This window comes from Haemaphysalis longicornis, unplaced genomic scaffold (assembly GCF_048455015.1).
Source record: "Haemaphysalis longicornis isolate Haplotype H1 unplaced genomic scaffold, Haemaphysalis longicornis Haplotype H1 scaffold_4, whole genome shotgun sequence".
Lineage (NCBI taxonomy): Eukaryota > Metazoa > Arthropoda > Arachnida > Ixodida > Ixodidae > Haemaphysalis > Haemaphysalis longicornis.
In genome coordinates, this window is record NW_027526361.1 from 219,520,625 (window position 1) to 219,539,794 (window position 19,170).

General features: G+C 44.4%; 1 protein-coding gene and 1 long non-coding RNA gene across 8 annotated transcripts in view; one reads left to right on the plus strand and one right to left on the minus strand.

The window, feature by feature from the left end:
* LOC144179637 (uncharacterized) overlaps positions 1–19,170 on the minus strand; it is a 75,126-nt gene that overhangs the window by 37,465 nt on the left and 18,491 nt on the right. For 5 of the 7 annotated variants that reach the window (XM_077708060.1, XM_077708057.1, XM_077708059.1 and 2 more), the window contains 4 exons: positions 18,057–18,170; positions 11,532–11,739; positions 7,795–7,901; positions 4,304–4,536 (listed from right to left, as the gene is read on the minus strand). In XM_077708060.1, coding sequence (XP_077564186.1) covers positions 4,304–4,536; positions 7,795–7,901; positions 11,532–11,739; positions 18,057–18,170 — 662 coding nt within the window. The remainder of the gene's footprint in view (positions 1–4,303; positions 4,537–7,794; positions 7,902–11,531; positions 11,740–18,056; positions 18,171–19,170) is intronic. The other 2 variants (XM_077708062.1, XM_077708063.1) reach the window with 2 other exon arrangements.
* On the plus strand, positions 12,667–14,270 carry LOC144178070 (uncharacterized). The gene is made up of 2 exons (XR_013323933.1): positions 12,667–12,892; positions 13,830–14,270. It is a non-coding gene; the product is annotated as an uncharacterized LOC144178070 (long non-coding RNA).

Below are 19,170 nucleotides of genomic sequence, written 5' to 3' on the forward strand. Positions count from 1 at the left end.
AACAAAGGGAGGTGCTTTTGTGCGCGTCGTTACACCCAAAAAGTTGAACAGTGTTTTCCCTACATCCCCGACCCCTATCAGAGAAGCATGTCGGCGATTGCAACCGCCGGCAATCCGCTTTTTTGAATAAAGAGCCTCCTTTCTCCGCTCTCTCTCTTCTTCAAAAGCAGAACCCCTTTGCTTGTGTTCAGCTTCCTGAACTTAGGCTGTCGTAACACATGATAAAATGGCGGCAAGGTTCCTTTTCAAACGCACACAGTATTGGGACAACAACCAATAAACGCCTCCATAGAGGACTCTGTCTGTATATGTTTGAGTTGAATTGGCGGCCACTAACTATTCAAGCAGAGCAATTTTTATTATTTGCATGGTCTTGCAGTGCTCCACAAATTTGGTTCTGCCAAATTTATGCCTAATTTGTGTGACAATAAAAATTATTTTACGCACGTAAACATAGTGTCTTTATATTGAAGTCTGCGCCTAAAAAACGGAATTCTAAACGTGCCTAAACGACAGTTGTTATTGCCCTATGCTTAAAAATAAACTCAAGCCAATGTTTACAAACTACGTACTCTTTCTGGTATCAGCACTATCAAATACAGATTAAAACGTCTGCTACATTACCAGGCAACATCACCTAAACTTACACAACCTTACAACATCTGCTACATTACCAGTAGCCCCAGGCAAGTTCTCGGCCACCCTGCCAAGAACAGCTTAAAAGGGTGGAGTTCACAATATTTATGCATTTAAGTATTTACAAATGTAGAATGGAAAAACATAAATGCAGCTATCGAAACGATTTGCCAGAAAAACACACTTCAGGAACGCAAACTTTAGCCGTAAAAACGCGTTTCTTTGCCTCTACATGAGCCATCATGTTACAAATAGGCCACAAAGAAATCATCATATATAATTATGAACACCGCTATCAATCATATTCACTATTGCCCAAACACAAAACTTTTCTGATGTCGCAGCGTAGTGGCTCGCGATTTCTCGCTGTAATTCTTAGTAGTTACTGTGATTTCATAAGACACCCATTAGGGTCGTCAACTTAACAGAAACTGTATTTCTTGCAAATCAGTCGAACTTATTTGTTTAAAAGGTATAGAATGGTACTGAAAATATTTATCCCCCGTTTGGTAGAATTTAAGTTTACTTAGACAAACGTTTTTCTTTACGAATTTATGAGTCGCGGCATATACCACCAAGCTGGTTCGTTAAACTGTTCATATTAAAATTGCACTCTCAGGTACCTTTTTCTAAGATTGACCACAAGGAGGCTTCGTCTAGTCGAAAACTGATGATGCCTGTGAGAGCGCAAACAGACGCAATGCTGTCAAAATGACAACGCAAGAATAAAGGTTTTACTGCACCAATGCCCCATGAGGCATCTTCGTTATTTCCATGCTGTATCTTTCTGCGCCAGCTGATTCTCATTCGAAGTAAAATATTTTACAGAATAAAGGCCCTCCACACTAAAGATGTGACTGGTTATCTTCTCTTGCAAACTTTTACTGGCAAAAAGGAAAATTTCTTTGAGATAGTGCCTGCAGTACTTGGCCGTAAAAATACTTATAAAAGGTACACTAGGCTAGAAACATTTTTGTTGATTTTATACAAGTGAACGCGTTTTTTCCAGTAGTTTTGTTCACAAGAGGAGCCTGGAACTCATCACTGCGGGAAATTTAGTTAATTTAAATGGCTCCATTCAAACCCTGATGGAGCAGACAAAACTGACTTCGTTACGAGGGAACAAAAGTTCGCATCCACTTTTTCACATTCCCCACCACCGTGCTTTAGCAGACTGAGAAAAAAGCGCAATTAAACACTAGCAAAAAGTATCGCGATAGAATTTGTATTTCTGATGATTTGTGTGAAATTTACTTAACACTGAGGAGGGTATGTGAGTTTTGCTCATGAATATTTCCCTTATGGCTTCAAAGTTTACCTTCATTTGTTTTTCAAAATCAAACTACATCTTCATCATCATCATCATCAGCAGCAGCATCATCAGCCTTTCATGCCCTCTGCAAGGCAAAGTCCTCTTCCATAGTTCTCCAATTACCCCGGTCCTGTGCTAACTGCGACCAAGTTATTCCCACGAACTTCTTGATCTCATTTGCCTAACTTTCTGCCACCCGCTGCCACGCTTGCGTTCTCTAGGGATCCCCCCTGTTACCCTTAACGACCAACAGTTACTTGCCTTCGCATTACATGCCTCGCTCACACCCAATCCTTAATTCCTACTAATATATCCTAAACACGAGTTTGTACCCTCACCCACTTAGCCCTTTTCTTCTCTCCTAATGTTTCACCCACCATCCCACGTTCGATTGTTCGCTGAGTCGTCCTCATTTAAGTTGAACCATTTTATTATGCCTCAAAGTTTCTTCCCTGTAGGTGAGTACCGGTAAGATGCAGCTGTCATAGACTTTCTTTTTCAGGGACAATGGTAGGCTGCCATTCGTTATCTAAGACTACCTGTCGAATGCACTCTACCCCATTCTTATCCTTCTAATTAACTCTGCCTGATGGTTGGGATCCGGGGTCACTACTTGGCCTAAGTAGATATATTCGCTTACCACTTCCACTGCCTCGTCAGCTATCTCAAGCCGCTGTGCTCTACCCAGGTTATTGAGCATTACTTTAGCTTCCTGTATATTATTTTCAGGCCCACCATTCTACCCTGCTTGCCCAGTGCAGTAATCAAGCTTTGCAATTCTTCCCCCGAGTTTCTTAGCACGGCAATGTCATCAGAAAATGTGAGGTTACCGAGGTATTCCTTAATTATCCCGTACGCCCAGCTATTGCAAACCCAATGTTCTGAATACCTCATGTAAACACGCTGCGAATAACATTAAAGAGATTGTGTCTCCTTGCCTGACGCCCTTCCTTATTGGTATTTTACTGCTCTCCTTACGGAGGACGATGGTAGCTGTGAATATGGTTCATTGTTGAGTAGCCTTTATAACATCCTGCTTGTTCAATAGGTTGACTGAAATATAAGCTGGAATAAATTCTGTTAGCGATTTTCGTGGTAAGTACCTTGTAGACGACAGGCACTAAGCTGATCCCCTTTTAATTTTTCAAGTTTCTTCATGCAAATTTTCTTATGCGTTAGGATGATATTCGCCTTCTTCCACGAGTCCGGTACACTCGCGATCATTAGGCATTGCATGTATAGGTTTGCCAGTTTTTCTAGTACAATTTTTGTGCCACCCTTCAAGAGGTCTGCCGTTATCTTACCCTCACCAGGTGCTTTGCCCCCTTGCCTTTCTTTCAAAGCCTTCTTTACTTCTTCTGTCGTTACTGGTGGGATGTCTACCTCCTCTGAATGATTTCCTGGTTCGGGTTGTCGGGGATGTCGTGGCTTCTGTACAAATCTCTAGAAAACTCTTCGGTTACTACGACTTTGCTATCCCTATTTGTGATGACATTGGCTTGCTTGTCTTTTAGTGCATACATGCGTTTTTCTCTATGCCTCACCGCCTCTTCACTGCTTCCAGGCTGCCTTCGTTTTTTACAGTATGGTCAATCCTATATTATACTTCCGTACTTCAGTTGTGTTAGGCTATTGATTAAGTTCGAATGCTCCGCTAGTTCTATCTGTCAGCTGGGGTGATGATTGTCATGTTTTGCCATTTCTTTCTTGAAATCTTCCGCCTCCTGGTAAAGTTTACCAGTATCCTGTCTAGCGATAGCACCCGCGACTTCTACTGCACACTCCATCATAATGTGTGTAACATTTCGGCTGCGTTCCTGTGTCGCAAACTCTTCTCCATCCGGTAAAGCTAAATATCGCTTCTGCAGCGTGATTCTGAATATTTCGACTTTCCGTAATACTGTTAGCTCATTGATCGGCTTCTTTTGTTTTAGCTTTTTACAGTCCCTTCTGAAATCTAGCCTAATTCGATATCTTACCATACGGTGGTCACTAAATTTTATCCTTCCGAGCACTTCCACATCCTGCACGATGCCAGGGTTACCGCGTACTATGAAGTCTCTTTCGTTTTTATGCTCCCATTTGGGCTCCTTCTCGTCCACTTCCGACTCACCCGTTTGCAGAAAAAGGTATTCATGATGCGTAGGTTATTCCGTTCTGGGAACTCGACTAGTAGGTCTCCCCTGCTATTTCTACAGCCCAGACCATAGTTCGCAACTGCCTTGTGTCCAGTCTGCTTCTTGCCTACTTTAGCAATAAAATCTCCATAACTACAATATTCTGTGTTTTTGCTTTAGCTATTGCTGATTCCACATCTTCATCTATCACAGCACATGATATTGTAAATATCACTACCTCACGGCTTGAATATGGCACATGAGCGTCTCGTGGCTGTGGACAACGATTTTCGGCTCTCCTGTGGTGCCGCTCGTAGATGCCATATAGCAGAACTGCTTCTTCATATACTCCACGGACGGTTGCTTCCATCTGCGTGCTTGGTTGCCTGTGCTCAGGAGTTGGCTCCATGAAACGTATTCCTCCGAAGATGTTTCCGTCTTGTCTTCTAAAGCATCCATACAAATAACGTGCTGCAGGAAGATCGATTCGTAAGTTCTGACGCACGTCTTCTGAGAAACTTTGGGCGGTGCATAAGCACAAACCAATTCGAGAGGAAAAACCATTGGGTCTGAACACGAGAAAGGTAGCAAAACCAATAGCAGATATTGACCCAACTGGTAAACACAAATATTCTGTAAAAACTCATGCTGGTGACCGAGAATATGGCTCGTAGTGTTTTTTTCACTGAGGGGAATTTAACTTTCGCCTAGACAGCAGAAGACGGATAGCTAGAAGTGTGTTTCCGAAGTTTTCAGTCAGGTAACCAGACCCAATGGTTGCGGTGCTGAAGCAGACCTTTTTAATGAGGAAAGTCGAACTTAGGAGAAACACCCAAACGCTCCGCTCTACATACATGATCAGCATAAACAATAAAATGTGTGTGATGATCTCTATATAAGAACATACGCCTGCACGTGTACCTCTCACCACGTGTGTTCTGAGTTGCAATGCGTACTAGGAAGTCACATTCGTTTTAGATGTGTACTTCCTCTTTATTGCTACAAACAGAATAATTATGCATTTCTTGTGAGCACGTAAGCACTCACAGGCTTACACATTGCACGCGCGAATCTTTCTCCCTAGTTTACTACAGTACAAACGTTGTGGAATGAAGCCTGACCCTAGTTCTTTGTTTTCAACGAAACACCGCTCTTGGTGGCGACAATACGTCATGCAGACTGGCCGTTTCCGAAATGTTACGGCACGAAAATTCTAGCCTATCCAACGGCAGCACACCATCCCATTTAACCCACCACTAAAAATTCTGTGCGCTCTACCTAATTCTATCGAGGTTCATGTGTTTTTGAGCCCCAGCAACCTCACTGCCACTCGGGTGTTCCAGTCTATTTTTTCGTTTTCCGTTGTGCGCTTTACATTTGGGTTTATACATATTCACATGCTGATACATGATTTCTACGCTTTAAACTGAAATTTGGTTTTTAAGAGAAATACACATTGCCGCCACAGAATATACGTGAATGTTCGAGATATTCTAATAATGTTGGCTACTCACAGAGCATCCTATGCAGCTCGCCTAAGCCTGCTTGAATTTGACTTGCAGATATATATTGTATTCAAAACTACACTGGCTTTTAACGCTTCTTATTTGGGGAAAATGCGCAAATGTACGTCTGGTATAACGCGTGCGCTGAGCGTTCAGACTGACTTACAGTTACGACAAGAGGAGTCACGCGAGAACATCTAGATGGACAGAAAGCACACAGTGCTGAGCGAGTGTTCACCCATGATTACATCCCGCTCCAAAAAGCTCACGGGTTAAAAGGTTAGGCCCCTTTTGGGAAGAAATAAAATGCCACGTAAGAAGCCGAGATAACTTTGAAGAAGGTGGTTTTGAAGCGTCAATGTCTTCCAACAGCCCCTTGCTAATTTGGCTCTGGGTGGCTATCCTACTCTAAAGGCTCCTATTTTACCCCACACGAAGGTTGCTAAAACGAACGTCTTGAGTTTGCTCTAGGAGCCGCACCCGACTAATGCTAGACCTGGCTGCGCAAAAAACGGCTAAGCAAAACAGCTAATCTTACATAAATGTACAGCTCATACTTATGGTCATTATGAGCATGACAGGACGACGACACGACAAGACGAGCGCCAAGTAAATGTTTCATCACTATAAATCCAAACCAACTGTCTCGATTGCCCACCATTGTCTCGCCCATGCAGCGGATTGTTTCTTCAGAGCTGCACGTATAGCCATCCACAACTCGCATGAATAATGCCGAGTTCTGTATTGCTTCTTAGGATTTTGTCTGAACGCGATGGTATATTTTCTGGGCATAAGGGTTCAAAGTATGAGTATGCACTCAGTCGCTGTCCTGGCACCGTCGGTTAATTACGAAATTGCCGGGTAAGTATTTCTATCGGGCATACAAAAAATTCAGTTAATTGAAATTATTCCGTAAAGATTGCCAGAAGAAGCCCATTCAAAATGAGGGTGTTATGGAACATGTTGATTTCGAGATTGTGTGATACAGCGATCAGAAAAACGGTGTGGTTGAGCATAAAAGCAATGCTTCTGAAAACGTACACTGCTCCACTAAATACCATGTAAGGTTCGTAAATCCCTGCACTGCCACATTATCATGTAGTTTATTCTAGGTAGGACTGCGCACAGCACAGTCGCACTAAAGAATCCCCAACACAACCTCCGTAGTATTACGCAAATTGTTTTGAAGGATGTGTAGAGGATACGCGTGGGGCATCGCCTTGCTTCGAATTTGTTAATATCCAGCCGACTCTACATTTGGAGTTCTCCTGTGTCTTCAGCCGTACCATTCTTTTTTTTTGCGAAGGAAATACTCCACATGCCTACTCTTTCAATTCTTTCTCTATGTACTTCCGAATGCGATAATATCAAGCACACAATAAAAGTGTCCAGGGAAAATAAGGTTGACGACTTATTGAAAGTCATTAGTCGCAACATCATGGATGCACCATATTTTGCAATCTGTACCTTCAAGTTTAAATTTCAAAATGCTACACTGTTTTCATTCGCTGTTTCTCTATCTCTAAATTTACCTCTAATTTTATTACCTCTCGATACCTTTTGATACGTCTTGATACCACTACATATTATGGTAACTAGTGGCCAGTCTTTTATAGCAACCCTGTTCCGCAACAAATAATTGACAACGACACATTTTGACGAAGCAGCCACATCTTCCTAACCATTGGCTGAATCAGTACAGAATACATGACAAGTTCAACAGACAATAGTTGGTGTGTTCGAGTGAGATAGTAAGGCATGGTAATACACAGTTTGCGCGAAACACAGTTTTTGATAAACCACCCAAAAATTTCTAATGAGTCTAGCCGCATATTTATTGTATAATGTTGGGAAGATGTACATATATATTGAATGCGTCACTTCGTTTTAGCCAGAAATACTATACTGTGTAATATAAAGGGACGGAATTTTAAGATAGTGTGTGCCCCTAGGGGAAAACAAATTTGTTATGCAAAGATATTATTTTCACTATGATATATCACCAAGTATTTATTAAAAGCCTTATGAAATTATATAAAGTTCATCACAACCGTCTATACTGAACCATAAGGACCGACACCAAATTACTCTGAGTAATCGACACCGTCCGCTCTATTCGCCGTGTTCATATTTCTTCGTAAAACTTTACCATTGTATCCTCAAGCAATATTCGTTAATTTACAGTCGACCTAACTTGTTTATTCGTAAAAGCACACGTTCTCACCTTCACTGTTTCAAGTCTCCCCTTCAGCTCCAATGCTGTTGCAACACCGTCATAATCACAACAAACAGCGGCAAGATGTAGGCTTTCCAAACGGTCCACAAGAACATCTGCGAAACGAGTTTGTTCTCCTCTACGTTGTTACTTGTTACTGTGCATTTCGTAGAAATGTACTTTTGCAGCAACAGTAGTCGACAAATTAGGCTAGCATTGGGAAACTAGGCAATTGGTAGGCCAGGTCCTCCTAAAGCTTCAAAAAAGGCAAGGATGTAAGCATTCCCCACTAGCTGCTGCTTAATTTGAAAAATGTAGACCTCGAATCAAAGTTTTGAAACACATGTGGATATTAAGAATGAAAAATCATATCCGGCGGATACGTATGCCATATGGTATAGTGGTTTAGTAGGCTGCCAATAACAGAAAATTACCCTGTGGTTTTCGGGTAAGACGTTGAAATGAGCACCGCGCGATTGGTTTTTCTCCATTTCTCTTTAAGGATGCAGCCGTTAGCGCTCGGGATTCCGGTCGGGTGGTTTTTATGCCATTGTTGTTTACATTTTGAAAACAGAGGAAACGAATTGAGTTGTCAACCCTTATTTAACGACGGCCAAACAATAAAAACTTAAAACCCTTGTTGAGCGACGAGTGCTGAAAAGCGAAACTCAAAGCGGAAAAAATGCTCCCTATCTGCTCCTTTTGTTGCAAATGTCGACGAAAGACGATGGTCGATTGGCGCACCTGCCAAGTAAATGCCTCCCTTCTCTTTTCCGCTCACCTCTCCTGCTGTTCCTGCACCGTCTCGTTCCCCCCAAGATAACACGCTAGCAGTTTGCTCAAGTAAATTTAAATTTACCGCATACCACTGCTCCAAGTCGAGTGCCTCGATATCAGTGCTGCCACACGCCGAAGACGCACGTGAATCGGGGCCCCCTACACAACGTTTATAGACCCACGTTGCCCTACTCAACGATGGATGGATTGTAGGGTTTAACGCGCCGACGCAACGCAGGCGATGAGGCGCGCCGTAGTGGAGGGCTCCGGATTAATTTTGACCACCTGGGGATCTTTAACGTGCGCCGAAATCTCGTACACACGGGCGTTTTTGCTTTTCGCCTCCATCAGAAAAGCGGCCGCCGCGGCCGGGAATCGAACCCGCGACCTCGTGACCTCGTGCCCTACTTAACGAGCGTTTCAAGCGAGAAGTGTAACCTATCAAATGGAACCTTCGTTGCTGTTGGCGTGTGATTTCTGAAATGCCACCAGGCAATAGCAGCCGATGGTTTCCTGCAGTTGATGTGGTATTTCTTTTTCAATCTCAAAAACCAAGCATCCATAAATTTTTAATCAATTAACACTTCACATATCACCTATGTATTCATTTTCTGCCTTATATTTGCGTAATGCCGTGTTCTTCTTCCTTGTTGCTTGTTACTTCCTCGCCGTCTTCATGGTCAGAGGAGTGATAGGGCTGAGCGATTGAACAGCCTGATTATGGTGCGAAGAATAATATGATGATGCAATTATTGACGCAGAAAAAAAAAGGGTGCGAAAAGACTACAGCAAAGGAAGACATTCGCATTTGAGGTGGAAATGCAATAGTGATGCCACAACTGGTGTAATAGATAACGCTCCCAAAGACGTTAACTCCACCAGTCTAGAGAGGAAGTTATTTGCGGTAAATATTTCATACAGTAAACACACACTCTAGTTCACATTGCAGAACATTTCTAAGGTACAAAGCAATAAGATTTCTTTCTTTTTACTTATTCACAGGAAGAAAGAAACCAGGAACGCAACAACAAAACCTTTGTATTTTTTAGAACCATAAACTGCAAAGTTTCTGCGAACCTTCCTAGTTTTCCTTATATTTTTGTTCATTGAAATAAAAACACCTGTGAGAGATTCGCCATTATGTGTTCTCTTTATATTACGTACTTTATCCCCCCGTTTGCAAACACACGATGAGGTATTATTGAAAAACCATGGAAGCTTGCGCTCACGCACAAGAATCGAATGGCGAAGCTTTCGCAGGTGAGCATTCACGGTCCCATAGTTACTTTAGTATCATGTTTATTTTTGCATAATGTGAGCTTGTACTCGTTGTCAGATATGACGACGGCGATGGCGTCTTCGATTTAATGGCTTCTTTATCCCTAAATGCTTCTAGATAACAAAGTGGGAGCGCTGACCTTTCCAAAGCAGGGTGCGAGCGCATGCGCATGACGACACGAGGACGCAGGAAGGAAGGCCGTACTCTATGTCATGTCTTTCTCGTTCCGAGCAAATGTTGCCTTGATTACGGCGAACACTGGAGTTTTTTCTAAAGACACTGCGCCAGCAGGGGACTCTCTGTGGTCGGCGCGGGGCATGCGCTGACGAGCGCAGACACTTCTTGTTATTTGTTACTGCTTCGGTGAATTCACGGCTTGTAAAAAAGCTCCGCTGCTTAAACAGTAAATTTAAGCGGCTAGGCAGGCGGTTGGTAATATTTTGTGACTTACGAGACAGCGGCCGCATAAACATTTACCACCTCGGTACCATAAATGGGCCGACATCTTGTTCAAACGATCATTTTTGGGTTTCAACTGCGATTAGGAAGACTGATTTCGTGGAGGGTAATTAATTTAGATCTCCAGGAGCATCTTCTAAGACGCACAACCGTCGTGTTTTGTAACACGAAGTGTTTCTTTGGCAACACACCACTAAACATTGACCTGTGTCCATATCGCAGGCTATTCCAAAGTTATTTTGCGTCACTGGAGTATAGTAAGTGCCCTAGCGGTGCGCAGAACTTAAACGCCAATGTGTTTTTCAAAACTTTAGAAAACCCCCAAATATGACGCAATTTTGAGGTAGCTGGTATGGGAAGCATTGTCATCCAGTTTCCACCTTTGTATGGAGGATATGGTGCTGTTTTGTATGGGCAAAGAAGCGCTTTAGCGTTAACACTCGCCATGTCAGGAATGACGATCCCCTAGCACGGCCAAAGCGAAATTATTCGAGAATCCTATTGTTCGTTTTATTTTGGGCTCATTATGGCCCTGCTTCCAAATTTCATGATTGTCCGATACGAAATCATTAAATCTGTATTCTATCTATTCTATCTGTATTTTTTGCGGCTGCGACTAAGGGAGTTTATTAGGTGCGGTCAAGGTATTTCTGCTTCGTTTTCACAGTAAATAAGACACAGCAAGCACTGAGGGCCGTACAGGCGATAGCATGCACTGCCCAAAGAGGGATGGTGAGATGATCAGCAGCTGTACCGTATATATAGCCAGTCTCCGTATCCCTTTGGCGCTGTTTTAAAGGGCAGTTTCCTCCCTCGCCATTTTTATTTACGACGCCCCTGTCAGCACTCTTCCTCCGCAAAATTACCGGTATTCCCATGCTTGCGACTCCCGGTTATGACTTTTAATCTCGTTCGTTAAACCAATGAGCCTTTCCTTCACAAACATTTTTCTTCGAATAGTGTATCTCACCACAGTCTATAAAAGCACCGAAGCAGCTTTATGTAGACATTTATATAGATAGTACTACTATTTTGTGCCCTTACTTCTCTAAGCGCCCACGCTGTTGACCATTTTATCGGCGTCCTTTATAGTTTTAAGCTCCAGACAGTAGCCAATGCAAAGTATCCATAGTACTTTTTACATCTCACTCGCAACACCACTCTACCCGTTGGTTTTCCCTAACGATGGTTCGCTCGAAAAAAACATTTGAAATGGCGAGTAACTACTTACCCACCGGGTATCCTGGTTCCTCGTAGACAAATGCAACGTTGGCACAGGCTGCCCCTACAAAAAGCGGCAAAATCTCCAGACGCGGGGCGACCATCACACAAAGTCTGTCTCCCCCACCAAGGCCGAGGCTGGTAAGGGCGGCGTGTACAGCTACGGCTTTGTCGGCTACCTCGGCGTAAGTCCAGCATTTGTGTTTGGCCGCATTGATCTGGGCATAGACGCAACAAAATCAGTCTTTATTACGAAGACACACGGGCGTTGGGATAGTTATGATCGGATCAGTATAAGTTTCGGGCTCTCGGGAGCCGCTGCCAAGGAGATTTTTCTCGCTTCTCACCACTTGGTAACTCATATGTAATGCAATGTTGGCACACCTCTTCCACATCTATCTCTGAATTAACAAAGCAAATATTCCATGTAGGAAATTTCTTGGGAATTTTGTTCACTGGATAAGAATAGTAAGAATTAGAATATTAATTGCATTGGGATACTGATTACGCGTATCCCAATGCGTACACTGTCCGGATGCGTCTCGTTGCATGCACTAAATAAGCCTCCCCGCCACAACACCCCTCCACTCCAACGTGATCGTCATTGGGACCACTCATAATAAGTCAATGCGCACACACAAGGTAATACATAACTGGTTATCCCAACAGGCATCAGTTTCTAATTTTGCGCATAATATCGCGCCTGTGGTGACTACCGGTACAAGGAAACATGACAGGTTCCTGTCAATTGATTGACACCGCTAGAGCTACCTGAAAAGCCTACGGTGTTTCCCTGATCGTAAAATGCTTGCTTTGCGTAAGTTTTTGGGCAATTAAGTGTATTCACCAAAGCGAGATGGCCCGTCAAAGGTTTTGCGGGCGCCGTAATGCACACCATATACGGAGCAGAAAGCTGCTGTGAAGGCAACGTTAAACAGCATTTTTAATTGGCCTATTTCACTTTGCAGACAACTGCACGCGCTTTTGGCCAGCAAGGTTGCATGACACTTAACATTATTGCCCTTGTCGCAATGGACCCTATGCGAAATTGCTTGGTGATCTAGCAACACTGATGTAAACAAGACCGTCCGCCATATTGGTACGGGCGACGATCGCGAAGTCTCGCATTGTTTACAGTGGAAAAGTAGGTGACGGTAACGCGGTATGGCTCAAACTGGACTGCGTTTTTCGGGTCCCGACCACGGATTGTGGACGAAGGACTCGTCTGCGCTGCCGACTGTGTCTGAGGACTCACACCACTCGTGGTGCCGCGCCGAAGACCCATCCGAGCCCAGCGCAGCAGGCATGCCGCCTAGCCACCGAGCCGCATTGCTCGCCTTCATCGGTGCGGACAAACACGTGCGACTCGCAGTAAGTAAATCTTTGTTTTTTCCTTGACGCGAGTTAACCGGTATCAGCATTTGTACAGCACTTTGTTCACCGTTGTTTACCATGTAAATGCGTAGCGGGGACCCTGTTGCAGTAACCCTGAAAGAGGAAAGCGACAATCGCCAGACCGTACCGCTAGTGGGTGGATTAGGTATTTTCAAATGCTGTACATCGAATTTACGGGACGATTTTTGGCGAAGATGTTTACGGAAAGGTTGCAGCCGTTTTCCGTGACGGTCGTCCGCCCATGCGTTTGCCGCAAAGCACTCGTGCTTTGCGGCGAAGTCAACTACAAAAGTGCACATGCGCCTTGAATTTTCGTTTTTGTGTGTGTTTTCATTATTTATTGCGCATGTCCTGCCGCAAAAATCTGTTTGTGCGTCTGGCTTGTCCTTTTTTGGCAGTGGGGTGGTTGTGGTAGCTTCTAAAGCGCATGTTTTGAGTGTGCCCGAACAGATAATACCGTAAAACCTCGTTAGCTCGAACTCACTGAACTAAAATTTTTTTTTTTAAATTCGATGGGTCATCGGTATAGCCAGAATGTTTACCTGTTTATCTGGAAAGGTTTTGGAAGTGAGTTCCAGATAATCATAATATTGCTTGCTTAAGTTATGACGAACACGAATATGCGGGTACTGGTATCATTACCCACGGTGAGGTTCTCTTGAAAGTACATTAACAAATCATGCAGCGATACTTGCACGCTCGAACTTGAAAAACAATTTTGACATCATTGCTGTTTGAGGTGTAGATTATTGCCCTTGCAACAGTGTTAAGCAAGACACCAAATCTGGTCATTTTGAGTCGAGATGTTCCTTGCGGCCACTGCTTTCTGCTCTGTCCCTGTAGCATAAACTGTAGCGGACTAGTCCTGTTCTTCCCTGAGTGCTATTTACTGTTACTCTCTCTGTTCTTGCAGGTTGGGCCTCATCCATGTGGTCAGCAGCTGCTTTCGCTCCCAGAGAAAAATTGACCGGCCCTATGTTGTGTGCCTCAGCTCTGAGACGGACAGTGGGGCGATTGTGGAGGCAGCGTGCGAGTGCCCGGCGGGTTGCAGTGGAGCATGCAGTCACATCCTGGCAGCTGTACTCGTCCTCTTGCAAGCCCAAGGTTTTAAAGAGGCGCCACCGGAGCTTGCGTGCACAACTGCCACAACAGTGGGGACGTCTGAGACAGCAGGGCATCAAGCCAGCGAGTGTCCAAGACATTGACTGGAGAAGCCCGCAAGAAAATGGCCCCTCCCTTCCCTTGCCAATGCGTCTGTTCGGCGCACGTCGAGTGCAGGAGCAATGCGAGCAGCAATAAAGTGTCTTGCAAGCGCTCGGGAGAAAACTTGGTAGCCTTTGGAATGGGTTTTTTGCCTCAGTTTTGCTGGCCTCACCCCCCCTCCCCCCCCCCCCCCACACACACACACAGTAACAGAAACGAGGACTGGCATGTCACCTGGAGGGTCACCTATGAGCTACCAGCTAGCATTCAAGCAACATCACGCCGTGGTCATCTCGCGAGCACGCAGAGGCTGGGCAATGTCGTGTTTACTAGACCGCTGCATGCAGGGGTGCGCGAATGCTGTTCCATTTATATCCACAGTTTGCTATATTGCACGCGCTATAAATCAGCGAAGTATTTTAATTGACTAGGATTTTCACTGTGGATACAAAAAAAGCAAAACCACTCAAGCTGATGCGCGGTGGACTGATGCAACTCGGGCCGTTTTTGTTTTTGTTTTTGTTTTTTTTTATGAAAACTTGAACATTTCCTCACCTACCTACATCAATGGCCACTATCATTACGCCGGAGGCATGCATGCAGTATGTGACAAACTAGAGGAGTGAGTGTGTATTTTAGTCGCAAAATATTCGACAGTAAATACATCGCGGCTGAAATGACAATGGGCAACAAGTTAACTTGACGTAAACAAACCTGTCAGCCCGGCAAATCGGGAACCAAGTGCAGAAACTCGAATTTTCCAACGTCAGATCATCATAAAACAGTGTACGCCACTTCCGCAACGACAGGCGGTTAAATGCACCGAAAAGAAACTAACAACATACTCCGATACCGTGCGCACCCGCCACAGAGGAAATTTTCAACCGCACCGTGACGGCGTAGTGCGGCAAGAAAAGTTTACAGCCCTAGGTAAGATAAAGGCTCGTGTAGGGGCTAAGCGGTACCATTTAACAATGAAATGAAGCGGGCGTAGAGCCACAGGGACGAGTGAAGAAATAAAGCCTAATTTTGACAACGTGTGGTACTGTTTCCCCGCTCGAGCGCCGCTGTCAGTCATAAATAGGTGACGCACGCTCAGGCTTCATTTATAGTACAAAGGCTCAACCACGGAACTCCAACGCAGCTGTATTTTTCATCCGGACAGCGACTACGAAATCCCGCGCTTAGCGAACCAATGACAAATACTCGCTCCCAGCGCAACGCGCTCAGCGTGTCACAAAGGTTGCTCGCGCCGGCGTAGTTCGCGTCAGAAAGTTCGTTCAAGAGCGTGGAACTTCACGTGCCTTTTCTCCACCTGGACCGGTATTTCCTCGTTGCGTGCACTGCGGCACGCAGCAATGCTACGGCATTGTAGTCCATCAACAAGTGCGGTCAATGCCCGCCTTCTATGTTTTGCTACTTGGTTTCGGTTTCAAACGACCGTACCAAAATGGCGGACCTAGTTACCGGAGTCGACGTGAGATGGCGGGGCGCATTTTGCATAGGGTCTATTCCCCTGAGCGGTCGCCGGATAGACATTATCAGTAACGGATGGACGGGATACGCGGAATCGCGGCGGACGTTCGCCGAGGGGGTCAGTCACCTTCCCTCCCCAAATTTCTGGCGAAAAACGGGCGGGGCAGGAAACCTCCGTGACACCTTTCTGCATAACTAATGATCGCTCACCAACTAAAAAGTAGGTACGACAGGTTAAGATTCATCTGTGGCATGGAGGACCATGCGCTTTGCTTGGTATCAGTCGGCATTTCGGCATTTCTTGGTTACCGTTTTGTGTTTTCTGAAAACATTACGGAAACCGAAAAAATCACGCCGAACTGCATGTCATTGAGGAGTTTATAATATCGTACGGCTTTAACACTGCTTAGATACTAGCTTTCGGTACTGCTCGAAGTGCTCTGGCGTTTTCCGTGTGCTACAACATGTGCTTAAGGTTGCCGTGAGAAAGTCATTCGTGTGCACACACCGAAACGCAGTTTTCCCTGTTTCTGAAGCATTTCTGCACAACGTCGCTTTTACAAATTTATGAATACAACTGGCCTGAAAGGCTCTGAACCCCAACTTTCCAACCTTTTAAAAAGCTTTAATGTGGAAGACTTCTGGCATTAAATAAAACGGCAAGTTTTGAGCACAAATATGCGGAGATGTTTCACTGCATATAAATGCCGAATGTACATTTTTAGAAAAATGTGTTCATGAAGGGAAATAGCAAATGGGTAAAGTGATGTTCCGGACACAAGCACTTTAACTGGTGAGACTAATTCTAGGTCGCCGGCTCAGATTTCTCTACCTTCAGAATACATTAAAGACGATGCTGAGTGACTACAATCAGTGCTTGTAAACAAACTAGATACAGTTTAAAACAGATGGGGCAAACAAAAAAAAATCACTAGAGGTGTCAACGCTCTCATTTATACAAACATTGTGGGTTGTGCTTTTTAATGATCGGTGTATGAAGGCCGCAGTACTTATGTGGCAAGGTTAAAAACGTTTCGCATTCCCCAAAACTGTAACCTTTACAGCATCTATATTTTCGGGGGAACTTTCGTTCATTCCTCTCTGTGAAGGTGGCGTATCAGCGGAGCTGTGTAAATATACAAATAACAACTACATATTAAATGCGTTTATACTACATTAAGTAGGGCCTGCCCACCGCAACAAGGATTTGGCTGGTTTTCACTTTAAATCGCTTCCCTGCAAGAGCGCATACTTACTATGAGGGCCGCCATCCAGTGTGTGGAAAATGAATTAGTTTTTACCAGCTCCCTCACGGTGATCAAGGCGTCAGAACATGCCTCAGCGGTTACCTTTGCCTCCTCATAGATGGCACTGGCGTGTTGATCCACGGAGTTGAAAATTCTACTGGCATTTACGTTTTTTTATAAGACTTTGACGACAAAAGTTAGGCGATATTTACGAAACACTTCCTTATTGTTAAAATGTGTGTGTGTTTGTGTTCGCTTAATTTTTCCTTCCTGTAGCGCGATTATCACTCAGGCAGGACTATTGGCCACAAGTCAAGCGACAACTTCTCCAGAATCAGAGCTTCCTGTAGATGACGTGAACTTTTACTCACACGCATTCTCTTTCGCTCGTCACACAGCGCACCAAAGGGCAACCCACGCTCTGCCTCCGAAATAGTTGGGCTTTTCCCGACTTCAGTGCATTCCTTTGTGCACTTGACTATGCAGTCTTCGTACTGTTATGTTTGAGTGTGTTCTCCCATGTAATAAAACAAACATGCCATAATAGGGCCATAGTGAAGCACTTGGCTTCAAATCTGAAGAGGGGGGTTTGATTCCCACACATACCTTGGCTTCTGTTTTTATCTTCTATTTTAGCGCTGAGAGATTGGCGACGTGGGCATGAAAACTAATATAAGGGCAGCTTAATAAAGCTCCGCTGTCGAACTTCATTTTTAGTAGGGTCAGTTGGTCCAGTGCAGAAAGGCAAACAGGCGCTTGGAACACGTGTGGCTAATCATGAAGATAGCCGCAACCCCCTGGTGCCCCGATGTTCTGTTGCCGGATTCCGCAAGCACCACACCGCGCGTGATCCCATCCCAATTGAAGAAGGCTCGAAGCAACCCCGGTGTTCGTACTCCGCCGGTGTAAGGGCAATGCTTTTCGGGTGAGGGACTTTCCACTTGCTAACGCAGAGCGGCAACAAAGTCTAACGTGGTCGAATGACTACAGTTTTCCTTCGTATCTTACCAGACCACGTTATTGCATAGAGCTCGTACTGAGCCAGTGGGTTGTTGCGTCAGCGTGAAAAGCGCAATTTTCTTGTGGTGCCACATTAGTCGTGTTATTCTGTTATTGCAAACACCTGAAGGCCGTAATACCGGCTTTAATGGGAATGCATTGAAATGCGGCAGATGTAAAAATGCACTCTGTACCAATACCTCGAAACAACTCACCCATCTCGACTTGGAGGAACGGCGAAGATACTCTAGTATATACCCGCCGAAATTCCTAGAAATGTCTTGCTGCCCGTCTATCTTGCTTAAGGGACTTTTAAGTATTCTAGCCATCTGCAAAGCAGTAACCAAAATTCAGTCACTTGTTCTTATGTAGTCATCAGTTTCCTGATGCTTCCGTACCTGTTCCTCCTACGAGCATCTTTCTAAAATGACACTAAACAAAGCGTTGAAAGCTGAGAAGCAGTGTCACTTGAAAATGATGTCTTAGCTTGAGCAGCGGTTTGGGCAAAAAAATAAAAATATGGCTGCACAGGCATAGTAGAGCAAATGTGTACAATGGCGCTACCGTAATGTGTAAACGGGATAATGTGCTTAATATTGGGCTAACTGCCAGAAGTGGCAAGCAAAGGCAGGTGTAAAATTGTATCCACCCGGGGTTTCGGAACAATGGGTCCAGCTTACGTGTCTCGCATAGACGTCATATTTTTATCTTTTACTGTAGAAAATTTTGGAGTACAGGATGAAACCACCCAAAAGCGTTTTGATTACGAAGCGCTGCAAAACAAAACACACGCACGGGCACAAATCTTATCTATTCATGTGATGGTTATCCCATTCATTTATACACACATAAATAGGATCAGTTTGGAATAGCTGCTCTTCCCAATCGTATGTCTTGCGCGCAGACTTTTGTTGAAATGGAACAGAATTGACATACGCAGCGGGCTCCTCCTAACAGAACGAAAGTGTACATTTTGTACGGGTTAAGACAGAAGTTAGAATCGGCAGAATCTGAGCTAGTTGGATCATGCTTGAATAATTACTGGTCAGCCTAAATTTAACTGGGTACGCAGACAATGACAAGAAACGAAGCACAGCCGCTGACACTACCAACTGAATGTTATTACGCCTCCTCTTGTAGATTTATACCCTCTAGCCACGTGGTCCCGGAGCAACATTGCGCAGAAATAGTTTTTCTTTATCGGTTAGCGAAACCGACGCAATACTGATACAATTGTCGGCGCCCTCTCCAGTTTCCATAGCTTCGATGATCTCACGCGCCAGCCTATCGTTGTTTTTATGCATGGTAATGGCACCATTGAAGTCAGCT